Here is a 15317-nt window from a genome sequence, read left to right as displayed (position 1 = left end):
TTATCTCCCCAGTTATTTCTTGGATTCTGATCTTGAGAGGAAAAAAGGCAAGACTCCTAATTTGTCTTCTCTGAGAGGAAAGCAAAAATAATCTCTCAATAAATTTGGCAGTAAGCAAAAAAACAGAAGGAGCATTCTGGGTTATCAAATCACATCTTCTTCGGTACGTCCTTTAAGAAACTTAACCACCTGATCAAAGCAGGAACAAGTTTGAAGGTTTTATTTGTTAAAAAATTCCAGTTGTGGAAGCAATAAAAATGAGAGCATTTAAGAGTTAGAAAGCCCATGAGTGACAGGATTTAGTGAGGTGCATCAACTAAGAAAAAAAGACTTCAAATTATTTCAAAAGAAATTGTATTTAAAAAGAGCCAGATGAAGGAGATACAGATATACGGAAATAGCAAAAACTAGTTTGAGGTTAAAAAAAGTACTATAAAAACAAGGAAAGTCACAGGATCAAAAGAACAAAGAGGAGATATGATAATCCAAAAACTTAGTACTGAGCACCTCAACAATTCTGTTGCACTCTTGAAAAACCAAGACAAAACCAAGAAAAACAGGGATAAGAAAAGGGAAAAGGACACATACTGAAATCTGCCCTATCAAGCAAAAAATGTAGCACTGGCCCTGTCAACCTAACCAAAAATTAGTTACTTAGCTTTTTTTTTTTTCATTCTGAAAGCTAGTTTGTGTTCAGTAATTTCTTACTTCGTAACTGCTTGAGAAAAAGCTGACAGTTCTTGATTCTGCCCTTCAATTTCTTGGAGAAGCACGTTTTCTGTCAGCATGCCAGTGGTCCCATTGTCTTTCTGCAACTCAAAGATAATACAGTATTTAAATAGCTGCAAACATATTCCTATAGCCAAAGCTATGTGTAGATAATAGATTTTTGAGCGTTTGAGGTTTACTATTAGTTTTATGTCTACTTCTATAAGGAGAAAAATGTATATCATTACTAAATTGAAAAGTAAAGATTCACTGGACCAGTGAGTGACTCCTTTACAGAAGGTAACTTAGCTGATGATGATGCTGTCAAATAAGATTAAGTTGAAACGATAACAGTTCCTGAGCTCTCAGCAGTGACCTGCATTAGAATTTGACTAAATTTTGCTGAACCAGAGGAGGAAGACAGACGAATGGTTTTTCCTCCACTTCTGTGATTCAGCCTTCAGTATAGTCCCAGAAAGAACCATTACACATCAGTTCTGCCCATGATTACCTTTTCCTACAGAGCAAGAAAAGATAAAATTGTACACTGGAAGGAAGTAGCATTCAGAACACTAAACTCAGAACTAATCTCGTGGTATCAAATCACTGCTTCTAAAACTACTGGTTTAATCCCTAATGCCATGTGCACCCACCAGCTCTCAGAAAACATAAACCACAATCTTTAAAGTATCCAATCTAAAAAATAATTGCTAAAAGAGAACTGCAGTTTCAAACAACAAAATCAAAAAAAAAAAAACAAAACAAAGAAACAAAAAACCAACATCCAACACAAAAAAAACTGCAGCAGTTTTTAATCCATATCTGTTTCTGATCCAATTAACAATACAGCCATAGAAATGCTAGTGTAAGCAAAAAGCTGAGAGCAGCTGGAAGAACCAGTGGGGTTGAGGTGGAACTCAATCATCTGTGGTCTAACAGCTACCAGCAGCCTGAAGCACTGGCAGAACTCCAGTCAGATACTCCCCGGAGCAAAGCTGATCTTGAAGAGTTTGCTCATGTCCAACCTAGGGTCATTGTGCACAGAGGATAAAGCCTTCTGACCAGTTACATTTTACATCCAGAGCTTTTACAATGCTTGTAGAAACCTTTAACCCACCCAGAAGTCCAGGCTTATTATTAGTTGACAAGGCTGGCTGAGCCAATTTCATTACAGCGTAACAGACAATATAGTCAAACTACACTGTCTCAGAAAAGGGGTCAAATGTGTAGCATGCAGAGCTAAGGACTGTCGGGTCTCATAGCACCACTTCTGCTAAACTTCTTTAAGCAGTATAGCATAAACTTGGAAAGGATAATACACACAACCCATAATTGTCACTTGATTCGCATTTAAACATAGTTATTTCAGCTAAAATATTGGTTTCATGAACACTCATCAGATCGAAAGGATAAATTCCATATAATTGGGGATTAGCTGTACCACAGGAGCTACCTTTTGAGCAGGAAGCTGCAAAGCCACAAAACCTGGAATGAGATGCAGGAGCACATATCACACCTTATGTTTAAAAAAGTTCTTCCATTCTAACATCTCAGATGAGTTCAACCACAAAAATCTTTCTGGGTGTCTGCACAAGACCTGCTGACAAGCCTGTGCAATTGTATCTAGTACCTATATTCTTTGAGCAATTACACCATAATAAAACAACCAAAAAATCCCACACGGAAACAGGAAGTTAACATGCCAAGTGAAAAGTAAACACCTTTGATAAAGATTCAAGGAACTGCTGGTCAGCACTCAACACAACTCATTTCAAATCAAGAAGCTGGCTATACAAATGTTATTTTCTCTGTTTAAGAACTCTTTTTGAGGAAGTTAACTAATACTACAATTGAGTACTCAGAGCACTTTGCAACTCTAAACAGAGTATAAAAGCCCTACACGGAGGATTACTTAAAACATTAAGTCGAACCAGTGACGCAACATTGCCACTTTATGCCACTATGTGACACTTTTGAATTATTAACAGCCAAATTTGCAGGTTATTCTGCTGTTAAAGAAGTTTAGGGAACTGCAAGGCATTTGTACATCTGCAAGCTTAGCCAGGGTAAACAATAAATTCTAATGTCATGAAGAAAGGAGAAAAAAAAAGTTTATTTGGTTACCCGTAGTTGATCTGAGGGTCACATTTGGCTATGGAGAGAAACTCGATGTTATTACAAATATGTATTGCTGGAAATTACCTCCTGGTGGCAAATTAAGAACATTAAATACCTCCTTGTTTTTTCAGTTGAATTTCAATACTAATCTTTGATCAGTTTTTGGAAAAGAATTCCAAGAGGACAAACTTTGACAAACTAAGAAATCTATTTAAAATCCACTGGACTCAGACAATTAGAGTTTTGAGCAACAAGCAGGATTTTAATTTCTTTAACTTACAGATGAGCAAATCTAAGAGGTGCAAAAGCTATCAAACAGGAAATAACTTGTAGGAAAAGACTTCAGGCCAAACTAGACAAGTAGTTCATATCAGCACAGCTTGCGAAAATAGAAGTGGTCTGCAAATACAATTACTCTTGACCATAAAAACCAAACCCAAAACCCAGTAAGTTACCAAAAGTCAAGTTAAATTAAATTCCACGGGTATATCAAGCCACAAAAACTCTTCAGCTCTGTGGAGAGGAAAGGTAGAGAAGACAACACCTAAAATAAGACAAAAATGAGGATTTTTTGCTTTCAGAAAGAAGAGTGACAAACACTGAGGTATCTAAGGGGGAATACTGAATATATAGATACTTCATCAAACAGAGCAAAACTCAAAGCAATCTATTGATTCGAGGGATTAAATACAAGATGGTAGAATCAAAATATATGACTAGAAATTTTTACTAATAATTTTGTTTAAAGTGGAAGTGAGACAGGTTTATTCAGGGGAAAAAAAATGATCCAGACTAGTTAGGATGCACGATTTCAGGATATAATTTGAAGGAAATACATACCTGGAGGTAAATGGGATAAAATACAAAAGAATTGCCAAACGTAGAGGCTAAATAGCTCAGCTTCCTACTGTACCAGATGGAAAATTATTTAAACTAGAAAATAAAGTAGTAGCACTAGATGGGCAAAAGAGAAAGTGAAAGCCACATGTTATATGAAAAGGATATCTGTTTGAGAGTCTTGCCTTTAGATCTATTTTATTATCTTCTTTAATAACTCAGCACAAGCAGCAGAAACATCCCTGCTGGTAATTTACAGTCTTGTATCATCAGCTAACTTTATAATACAGCCTAGAACTGGAGTATTATGCCAAAACTAGTTAACCACAGACTGGAGGAACACAAGTGGAAAGTAAATCTCAAATCTTCAATTGGGCATTCGCTGCAGGAATCTGCTATAAACGAAGAACTTGTTTGAAAAAGATAGTGACTTAAGAAAACCAAATACATTAATTGACTACATAATCCATATGTGCTGTTGTGACACCATCATGAACAAAGCAAATGCAGTAAATGTACCAAGCAGAATGCCTCTACCTGTAATGAGGGTTTACCCATGCCACTGTACAAGGCACATGGTACACTGGGCTCTCTCATATAGAGAGCTAAAATTCTCATAAGCCATCTTCTTTTTTTTTTTTTTTCCAAAGTGACAGGAAAGAGAAGTTATCACACAGAGCTTGCAATGAAAGCTGATGGAAAGTCACTGTCTCTTGTAACATGTTCAGGTAAACATCAAAATGGTTCTTTATCTTAAATACCTGCTGTTCCATCCTGATGATAAGAGTATTTGCTAAAAACTAGTTACGAATGCATTTCTGCTTAAAAATCAGATGACTGATGAGGACAGTGAGGGTCTGGAAGAGTCTTTGAATCAAAAGTAGCAGGAGGAAAAGACCACATGTAAAAGGGGAGCTTTAGCATTTTATGAACCAGTTAACATGTGATCCACAAATAGCATAGGATTGGACTTGATGAACAGGAAAGACCTTTTTAAATCCTACATTCTTGAAAAAAAACCCAAACACATCAGGAATTTATAAAAACGTATTTCATTCAGCAACAGTCAAATATGACTTTCTGCAGACAACTTCTCAGAAGCACTGACCCAATACAGCCTACTATTCCAGTCAAAACTTACATTACAGCCAACCAAACACCACTGGAAAACTGACAAACACATCACTAGATAACATGACAAACTGAAGAAGCAAGCTGCTGAAAAGCCCAAATTTACATGAGTGGAAAAAAAAAAAGAAATTAAGTTAGACCCAAGATCTTCACACATGTAACGTTAAAAACGTGATCCCTTGAAAACAGAGGTAAAGGGTTTTTTTGGGTTTAGGTTTTTTTCAGTCCTTCTACTAAACTTTTGCCAGAATACTGACAACTAGCCCAGAAAAACAGGAAATCCTTCAATGAAGGGCCAAAAATTTCACTTCAATGGAAATTCAGACAGTCCTTTAAGCCAAAGTCTAGTAAATCTTTCTTTTTCTGAGAAAAAAAAAAACTCCTCAGCTGGGGGAGGAGGGAAGAATTAAGGAGCAATTTGGAAAATATCCTTGACTGATAACAGCTGGTTTTTTACGGCATGTCCCTAGTCTATTAAAAACACCTAGAAAGACAATAAGACAAAGATTTAAAACAGCTGAAATCAAAGTCTCCAAGGCAAATAAAGCTTTTACTCCCCTCCCTCTAGCCAGTTTCTACAAATACAATTTTTCCTGCCATTATCACTATTGCCAGGATGTTGACTTTTCCACTGAAGACTTCTCCTTCAGCTTTTGCACTCTACCAAAAAATAAAAATACAGAAGTATTCTTATTCGCTTTCTAGGAGATGACTAATATTTATTATTTTTTTTTTTTTTAATAATGGAATTACTACAAAATTTAATTTAAAAGATAGGAAAGCTTGAATAATCTACAGTCATTTACTGGACTTGGAAAAGGGCAGGATGCACTTACAGGGGCATAATTAACCAAATGAGATTGCTACAGTATTGATCATCTGCTGTACAGTTTAGTTTGATACAAACTACGTGCATTCAATGTTCAAGACGATGAGTGTCAAGTAAAGCCTCTGTTGACATTTTTGTCTTGAAATTCTTATGAAAGTAATCCTGATCCTAAAGCAGAAGTCACCCTTTTGCTCTGTCTGATAAACGTAACCACACAAAGATGGTTTTCCTTCTTCCAGTACAGAAGTACAGAGTTTCTGACTTAGCCATTCTACTTTCCAGGACAGTATAACCTGGTTAAGATCTCCCTAGCATTCCTCCACAGAAGGAAAGATTGCTGCCTACGAAAGAGAATTATAGTGGTCCTATATTGAAAGACTGCAAGTGATACTGGGAGAGCAGAAGAGAGTTTTGACTATGCTGCTGTTTTATTCTACGTTTTACATTTAAAAAAAGCTGACAGGTTCAACTATAAGGTAAAATTTTTTTTTCAAAATCCAAGATAAAAGCTGCTCAAGATAAAGCTTTCAATGTCTAACTCATCATCTTTTTATTTCGTAGTATCATGTGAACTGCTCATTAAATATTTATCAATGTGATTTAAATACTTAACTGTTGTAAGTATTATTTCCATTTCTTTTAGTAGTGTGTTGAAAGACAGCAGTTTCCTCAGTAAATGTGGTAAGATTACACAAGGTCAGAGTTATTCTGGGATTTAGTTCAGTAGTAATGTTCAATTTTCTGAATATCACCAATACATATATACACCAGTAACATTACATTATTGGGAAACTGCTCAAGCCAAGTAATATTTAACTAACAAATCCAGGCCTTAAAGTGTCCTTAAAATACTGTGATTAATCTTTACTATTATACTGCAATTTAAAAATATTAATTTACAAACCTGTGATGTTTGGCCTTGCAACTTTGAAAGTTGAGTTGTTCGCATGTTTAAGGACTGGCTCCTTGTAACTGTTGCTCCAGAAGATTTCCCATTAACTTTTCTTTCCAGATGACAAGTTACTAACAACTTTTCTTCTAACAGCACAGCATCCCATGGATCTTCAGCAGTCATACTTGAAGCCCTCTCTCCATCATTCTCTGCTGTATTTAACGTCTCCACAGTATCCACTTTTGGTTTACTTAGGGGATCCAAATCCAACCAATCAAATTTACTAACATCCCTGCAGCTTTCTGAGGCTGGTAGGTTAGAAACTGCAGACTTTATAGCAGTCATTTCTAAGTCCGTGCTTGACTTCCCATTTTTCAGAAATTCCGAGGTGCTTGCAATTTTGTCAAACACTTTTGCCATTTCTGGTGTAAGTACTGGACGATACATAGGTAGGCTTCCTTGTGGATGGAAAGGTGTAGTAGCTGCCGATGGGTATGAAATGTATTGCGACTGTCTTGGAAGACCAAGATAAATAGGTTCTCTAGAGCGATAGGAGGACATACTTGGGTGGAATCCATTCTGAAATACACCAGTCTGTTTTGTGTAAGAAGCTGAGGGGTAAATAGGAGGTAAAGTGCATGTCACAGGTGCTGGTATCCCAGGTGCCCACTGTCTCCTCTGACCCGTAGGCCCAAGATAAAATTGTGAAGACACAGATGAGCTCAAAACAGGACTTACTGGTAACGTAGGTACTTTACTAGATTCAAAACTGTCATCCAGCAGCAGTTTCTCTAGTTCAGCGTGAGTAAGCTTCTCTATGTCAATGGTACTTAGTTTATCTTCCATGCTTTTGGTATCAGACTCTGGAAACACCATGAGATCATGGTCCTGTTTGTTATGAGTCTGTGCGTTTTGTCTGGTGCTGCTTAAAGAATGAAAAGTTTGTTTATTACCAGCTACACCTCTTTCTTTCTGCATCTTAGCTAATGCCTCAGCTTCCATCTGCAACGCCTCCTCCTTGTCCACATCTTTTGACCTTGCTGCTGCCAAAGAAGGTGATGAGCGCTGTTTAAATCCATTGCTACTGGATATCTGGGCCATACCGCAAGAACAGATGTCCATTTAAAGAAGCCACACTTCCCTTGTACTGGTTGTCTGCCCTCAGCTTCGGAATAGATTTAGCAGATCTGGAAAGGAAATAAAACATTAGAAACACATAAAAGAAATCATACATGGAGAACTACTAAGCCATACAATCACCAATTGACAAGGTTGCACATGTCCTTCAGAAATCCAGGACACTAAAATTTTAAAGAGATTGGTTTTCTTTTTTTTGGGGGGTGGGAGGGGGGCGGGGTGTCTTCTTGAAAAGAGAAGTCACACAATTAAATTCACAGCCTTTGAATTTTGAGAGACTCATTTACTTTTCTTACTAGTACTTACCAGTAGGTAGTGTCAGAACTTGTTTTTTTTTCCTCCACTAAACGTAAGACACAGAAAAGCTACATTCAAGTACCTGTTTTCAGATTTGAGCAATTCTGCACAGTGAGGTTCAATCTCAGAAGCAGAAATCATTGTAAAGACTATACAAATATCTAGCATTGATAAAGCACATTATCAAGAGGACTTCCACTTTACTTCAATATATTACAAAAACAACAGGCATATCAAACTGCTATACCATGATTATGATGGTCATAGTGATGCTGAAGGACCTCCTTTCCTTTGCAAACATTGTACTTTACACTCTTAACAAGAGAAATAATGCTTATGAAATGCTATTTCTTGGACAAGCAAAATAAGCTATTTAAGTGCAACTGCTCATTAAGTAATCCCTTTATCAGCCCCTTAAAGGAAGGGTCATTCACTACTAGGTAAGGGAGGAAACTCTGAAAGGTCACTTCTGCTTAAGGCCATCACCAAGAAAAGGACATCTTATAATTCTCCAATTCCAATCTTGTGCTCAGTACTATTACATAACGTCCCATATTCACCACGATATCTATGCCTCTCTATTAAAATTGTCTTACAAGAGATTACCACGAGAACTATGTTATTTTTCAATATTATTTCTACTTTATTCTACAGCTTTTACACACAGATAGGTTACAGTTGAGTCCAGGGAATTAAGTGTCTTCCAGCAACAGCTAGTATGCATACCAAGTAGCAAGATAAAAATCATGAATAATGAGTTTCTGCTGGGAGAGTTACATAAACAGCAGTCCTCATTAAAACACAGTTTCTCCGAACTAGATCAGCCCTTTAGATGTAAATCATCATGGATTTACGTCATGCAACAATCTACAAATTAAGAGTTCTCTACAGCAAATGTAGATAACGCAAAACTCTATGCTCCCTTGCTATTCACACCCATTAGAGGCTTAAGGTTTTCTTTTTTTCCTTGAATCAGACCAGAGATACATGCTTTTAAACAAACTGACTGTACTTCTGTGGACCTGCCACTAACAGCAAGATTCTTAACGGATTTCTAACAGATTCTTTAAATTTTTTTTGACTCTGGTCAAGATTGATTTATCTACTTCATTTCAGCAGCTTATATTGTGAAGGTCAGACATCTTTATAAGAGGTTCTATACATTTCAGCTAAGTCTGAAAACATAAATTCAGGTAAAACCCTTCACAAAGCAAGATTAAACCACAACTGATGTTAGAGAAACCAAGACAAGATTTAAATGAAAGCGATTGTCTTCAGAAAGACTGAACTTACACAGCTCTGAAAACCATACAACTAAAGTCCTGGGGTAATAAAGTCTTATGTAGGAGCTTTGGAGGTCAGTAGTATGTATCCATTCCATGAGATAATGATATTCAACACAGCTGCAGTGTTGAAAAAAAGCAGACACCAGATCCTCTTCCATGCAATAGATTAAGCTGCAGGGTTTGACATTCATTAAAGCCACAACTATTGCCATTAAAAAGAAGTCCTGTCCTATCTACTGCCTATTTGCACAGCTGAGTGTTGAACACGATTGGGGAATTGATAAAAAAAACAAACCTCAAACTTTTTTGCTGCATTCCTTTATAGCCAGTGCAGGTCTCTGGTCTCACTTAACAGCACCACAGTGGCCTTCAGTGACATTTGGTTATTCACCTACCTCCTGTGAGCACGACAGTCATTCTAAGCCTTCTCCTAAAGATGTACTGAACGTTTTGTAGATGATCTAAGCCTACTAGCCACAGACAACATCCTAACAAGAGGTCTAATAGACTTTACACCAGCTGCTCAGACTGCCTAGATATCCAAGGAGGCTTTAATCTCTTTATTAATTTATGACTGGTTAAAATTGCTATGTCAAATTTTCAGATGAAAGAATACTCTGACATAGGAAGTCCTCTCAATAATTCCTACTCATCTTTTCCAAGAAGGAGCAGCATGACATAAGTGCAGTTTTCGGAGTCTCGCTGTTGCCTAAGGATTCTATACAGCAGCAGGATTTCTTTCCTGAATTTTATTCAAAAAACTAAAATGGGATCATACTTTCTGAGACTATTCAGAACTGTTTGGGCTACAGCTTTGAGGAAGATTATCAATGCACTCTGGTGCTGCTTGATAACTACAGCAGAATGATTTTTCTCAAGGAAAAAATATTATGTGGTCTTCAAAGTAACTATATATAACAACTCTGGCTCCTTACAGAAGGAGAAAACCTTCTTTTTCTGCTGAAATTGACAGCTTTGATCTCCATGCTCACCAAGCAGTCTCCTACTCGCAAGAAGTCTCTGTTCCACAAAGTCACGACTGCAGATAAACATACATTCCTGAGAGCTCAACCATGGTAGACAGCTACTGCAACACATTCATTCATAACACCTAGATAATCCCAATCACTAAATAATTGTTTATTTTACAATTTCACATACAGTGCTGCATTTTTGTCAGTGTACGATTGCACACTTTCACTGACAAATCCAGTGACTTCTAGTATTCAGGACAGAAGAAGATTATTATTAGTGGTTATCTGAAAAGTTGAATTTTAATTTTTGCAAGACAGTCTCATCAGCATACATACACTTAATTTGACTGCTGTATTTCAGTCCTGTGCTTGAGGAGATTCTAAAATCAAATTTGTATAAATTTCTGTCAAATTTTACAATTTTACTGCAGTTTTCAAACAGTCTGAAGTATAAAACTGATTTTAAAAAAATCTGATAAAGTTGTAATAGTTTTAGCAAAACTTTATCCCGCATGCCAGTTTTAAACAGCAAATTCACATGATAAAACAGCAGAAGAAAAGCTCCCTAGGCATAAGTGTGATTAAAATAAAGACAGGCCTTCTTTTAAATGCTGACTACACAGCAGTTCGCACGTAAGAAGTTTAGATTTGCTTTGAGCTTCTGACTTTGTAGCCAACTAAGTTCAAAGGCAGAGAGGGAGCAGTTGTAAAACTTCAAGTTTTACAAACAGAAAGGCAAATTCCATTTGGACCATCCATCAGCAGGGAACTCCTCTCAAACACTCAGAAGAATGTTTCAATTCAGATCCCAGAAACAGGAAAAACAGATACCCGAACCATTACTTACCATACCGTAGGAATTCACGAGAAGTTTGCAACAACTGAAAGTCATCGAAAGACCGAGAAGTAATCCTTATACAGTCAGGATTGTTCTCATCTCAACTGCTGTACACTATTTTAAGTAACAGTAATCATCAGTTTCCAACTGTCAATCTGTTCGCCTTCAAGAGCACAACTCACTTTCCAAACACTTAAAGGATGGGTCAAATTATTTCCTTTTTTTTTTTTTTTAGGGAAAAAAAAGGAAAACTAGAAGCAGCTTGGAGAGATAACAGAAATTTGAAAGTGATAAAATAATTTCCTACAACGCTTATTTCTCCCCTAAATTTGAAATTAAATGGACACATTCACACTTTCACTGCCCTAGTAGCTTCAAGATTTGTTTAAAAGCAGTTCTAAAAATCTCAACCACACAATTTACCTACAGCCTTGATGACAGGTAATCTGTCTCTTGCAGTGCAGCTTAGTTCACTTGAAGCAATATTTTCTTTAAGTATTCTGTCAGATATGAATCTGCAGGCCTCCTTCTCTGGCCTCAAACTAGCAGAGTTTCCCTAAGAGCAATACTTCCTTGGTGGCAATTTTGAATAAATGTGTTTAGAGTCTAAAGTTAATTTCCTCAGTCAAATACTCCTGTATTGCGATGTAATTTTATTTAATTAGGTATTTCTCATTATTAATTATTTCAAAGGAGTAAAATGCTCTTTAGAAAAAACAATACAGCAACAAAACTCTATTAATAATCTCAAGAACCAGCAAGATGTCTGACGATCTTCTTCAGATCAAAGCCTCTACATGGTATGAAAATCAATTTCAAACCAGATTTTCAGTAACAGAGGCTTACATAAAAAAAACATATTTACGTATGCACTAATCTAGCAAATACATAAAACTGAACGCTGAAGATCTTTTTTCTGAGGAATTCATAGGTATTTGGTAAGAAACTTCAGGATCAATACAGGATACTACATCTCTACCAGGACAAAGACTCCCAAAAAATTAATTAGTTTCCTATCTTAATGAGCAAGGGATGAGATAAATCCTGTTACCTTAAGCAGAGGTAATCTCACCATCTGCTCATGTACATGTTAACATTCTTCTCTACTTAAGATGAGTTGCACAACAATTTTCTTTTCAAAAAACCCAAGGCTTTTAACACTCTATATACAATTTGTTCGAGTACTAAACAAGCACAGAACATATTATCCAGTAATTCATTCTTAAGAAATACTTTATAGTTATGACAAATCAGTGCACATAAATTCCCCGGAGTCCAAGCACTAAATACAGAAGCAAAGATAACAAGTCAGACCATTTCCTATATTCCTTATAAAGCAATGCCCTGACATACAGTAGCCAGAGATTCCTCATAAGTGTAATTTTCACAATAAATCCACGGTTATTTTGCCATTAATTAAAAAAAATACTTGAGGCATTTGCCTAACATTGAATGATAGTTAACTTAAACATTAACAAATCTTGCCTGCATATCAGAGACAGCAGCAGTTTTATGGCATAACAGGGAAAACTTAGCAAAATAAGACAGCAGTAATATACTATGGAAAGTACTAACCATCTGGAAATGAATTCATAGCAAGACATTTGACACAGCAGGAAAACTCCTTAGCAAGAAAAAACATAAGACCTTCAATGTTCAAAAGCCCTCTCTGCCAGATGAATTCAGATTGCTACAAATGGAGAAACAACTGCACAGGTACTTCAAGAAGTCACATCATGAGTAAGTCCAATATTTTTAAAAATACTGTTAGGCTTAAATTAAGTTTTCCAATAATGCATACATAACTAGTCCTGAAAGGCCAGTGTTCCTGGTATATAGTTCGATTACATTGTCTTTCCACTAAAAAATTAGTAGCTTCCTTAATCCAGTCATTTTAGCAAAATTAGGAAGTGCCCCCTTACAGATGAGATACTACAGGTAACCAAAACATTGAATCCATTTCATTTCCAGTCATAGTTACAGCATCTTCAAAGACAATTTCACTATCTTAAATACAGGTGCAATTTTTAATTGGGCACAAACTGAACCAGCGCTCATTTCTATTTTGCTCAAATCATTCAGCTTGTGAATACCTAAGCAGCTGTACCAAGACCAGCAACTGTACTTCTTAACTTTGATTCTGAAAATTCAGTTACATCTAAAAAGTACAATTTCATCACAAAAACTCTGATCTTGAGAGCTAGGTAAGAATAGGGCGTTTCCAGTACCGGAACAGGAAACCTCCAGGAACGCTTCAAGGTCTTTCAATATTGGCAACAGATCTCTCAAAAAATCCAGCCTTGGCTGTTTCAGTGCTTATAAGAACACTTATGAACTCTTCTACTTAAAACCAAGTTTCACCCATGACACCATGCAGAAGGCTTATTAGATAGGGCATACTTTGTAACTGCAGAATCTTGACATTTTTTGATCCATGTTTCAAGAGAGACAAAGGGTGCAAGCATCCGTCATGATGTTCCAGCCAAACCTTAGAGTAGGTAGCTACAGCTACCTATAGATCATAGGTTTTCCATTGCCACAAAGTACTCTTCCCCTCCTTGAACCAGTGGTTTGCATCATTAGCCACTGCAAGCCTCTTCACCAGTAGATGTGGATATATGTATATTCGGTACAGTATGTCTGCAAGCTTCTTCAGCACATTCGTGCTTTTATACTCCTCCCCTCAAATTCTGAGCCAAATCAGCATTTCATTTAAGTCTGTTGCAGAGATAGGGGTCTTAAAGGTAATTAAATTCCATATAAGTTTCATAAAAACAAGCAACGCGACACCACCAAGAACACTAGGTATCACAGCTAGAAGAAAGCAGTAGCACGAGCTCGTATTATTGGACACCATGGATGTATTACCAGGATAACCTTTATAAATGCTTGAATCATGGCAGGAAGTCCCTAAAGCAAATCAGTTGAAGACACAAATCAACAGGAAACCTGATATCGGTTTCATCAGCTGTAGAACTACCCACCAACTTTTTGTACCTCCGTATTTCTCTCTATTTTGTTCTCAGCTCTCTAACAGGTGTAACATACCTGCAATTCTGTTCCCGTCCAATGTTTTCTGGATGCATGCACCAGAAAAAGCAATAATGAATTCATTCTGATGCACTTGGCCAAGATTTTTTTTTCCATGCCTTACAGCCAAGCCTATTACTAGCATTGTTTGACAAAGGCTAAGAATTTTAGTTCTGTTGCAATGTTTCTCCTTACAGAATAATGCTTTTGTATCTACTCCTTCTGTTTCAGAAGTTTGCTTTTAAAAACTTTTTACTGGTTCTTTTGCCTTTCAGTCTCCTCTAAAGCTGTGCTATTCTCCATGTCACCCTTATGATTCACACTCTTTTCAAAGGGTACTGGAAAACACTCATACAATACAAAATATTCCACACAGAATCAGCATTAGCTACTGGTTTAAGATTTGGGTTTTTTTTATTTTTTAAGTAATGCCATTGCCCCAAATGTTTTGATTCCCCAGTTGAATAATTTGTGTGGTAATCCATGATTTGCAAAATAATTTTACTCTGGAATACCGCTTTCACTGAAGAATTAAGGCTGGAAGGGGCCTCAGTGGGTTCTCTAGTTCCATCACCTACTCAAAGCAGGGTCAGCTATGAGATGGTAACAAGGGTGCTCAGAGCTTTATCCAGGCAGCAATATTGTAAAGTTTTAGTTATTCATAAAGTGCAGGCCCGATCACAGGAGAGTGTGACAAATTACCTAAAGCATCTAACTATACTACTACTTCCACTGATCCCAAAACCAGCGGTACCAATCAGAAGGTAGGCAATGTTTTAAATCATATAACCAGATCAATCAAAAATACAGAAAGTATTTAGAGGGTGGTGAGGACAGAGAAAACAAATATTTGTACTATCTGCTTTAATTATCCAAATAAAGATGCCCAAACACCTTCCATATGGTTTTATAGCACTCTACAGCACAGACACCATGATAAAACTCAGATTTTCTTAAGTTACACGCCTGAAGTAAGCCCTGCAAATACCCTCCTAATGTAACAAAGCATTCAAAACACAGTAAAACGCAGGAAGTTCATGATGCAACATCCAGTGGCGAGTAGCACAGGGGCGTGAAAACAACCCTCCCTCACAAAGATCCTATTCTATTCCCTGTGCAGCAGCGCACAGTACACACCTTCGACAAAACACAACCACAACCATTAGTGGAGTAGGGAGATAAAACCATGTTACCACAGCTCTGCCCCAGATCTAGCTCTGTATTACTATATTAGTACCAA

The 15317-nt window shown here is 36.9% G+C and overlaps 1 protein-coding gene across 4 annotated transcripts in view; it reads right to left on the bottom strand.

Moving 5' to 3' along the window:
• The window catches only part of PIK3C2A (phosphatidylinositol-4-phosphate 3-kinase catalytic subunit type 2 alpha), a 42378-nt gene extending 34728 nt beyond the window's left edge, over nucleotides 1-7650 (bottom strand). For 2 of the 4 annotated variants that reach the window (XM_086612903.1, XM_086612906.1), the window contains exons 1-2: nucleotides 6528-7650; nucleotides 709-809 (exon numbers count right to left, since the gene is read on the bottom strand). In XM_086612903.1, the coding sequence (XP_086469029.1) occupies nucleotides 709-809; nucleotides 6528-7637 (1211 nt within the window). In that variant the 5' untranslated portion in view covers nucleotides 7638-7650. Of the gene's footprint in view, nucleotides 1-708; nucleotides 816-6527 lie in introns of all 4 variants that reach the window. The other 2 variants (XM_086612905.1, XM_086612904.1) reach the window with 2 other exon arrangements.
• Nucleotides 7651-15317: the final 7667 nt, after the last annotated feature.

This window comes from Tauraco erythrolophus, chromosome 6 (assembly GCF_009769465.1).
Source record: "Tauraco erythrolophus isolate bTauEry1 chromosome 6, bTauEry1.pri, whole genome shotgun sequence".
Taxonomy (NCBI): domain Eukaryota; kingdom Metazoa; phylum Chordata; class Aves; order Musophagiformes; family Musophagidae; genus Tauraco; species Tauraco erythrolophus.
Note: the sequence above shows the minus strand (reverse complement) of the source record. Positions and strands in the feature narration are given on the sequence as shown.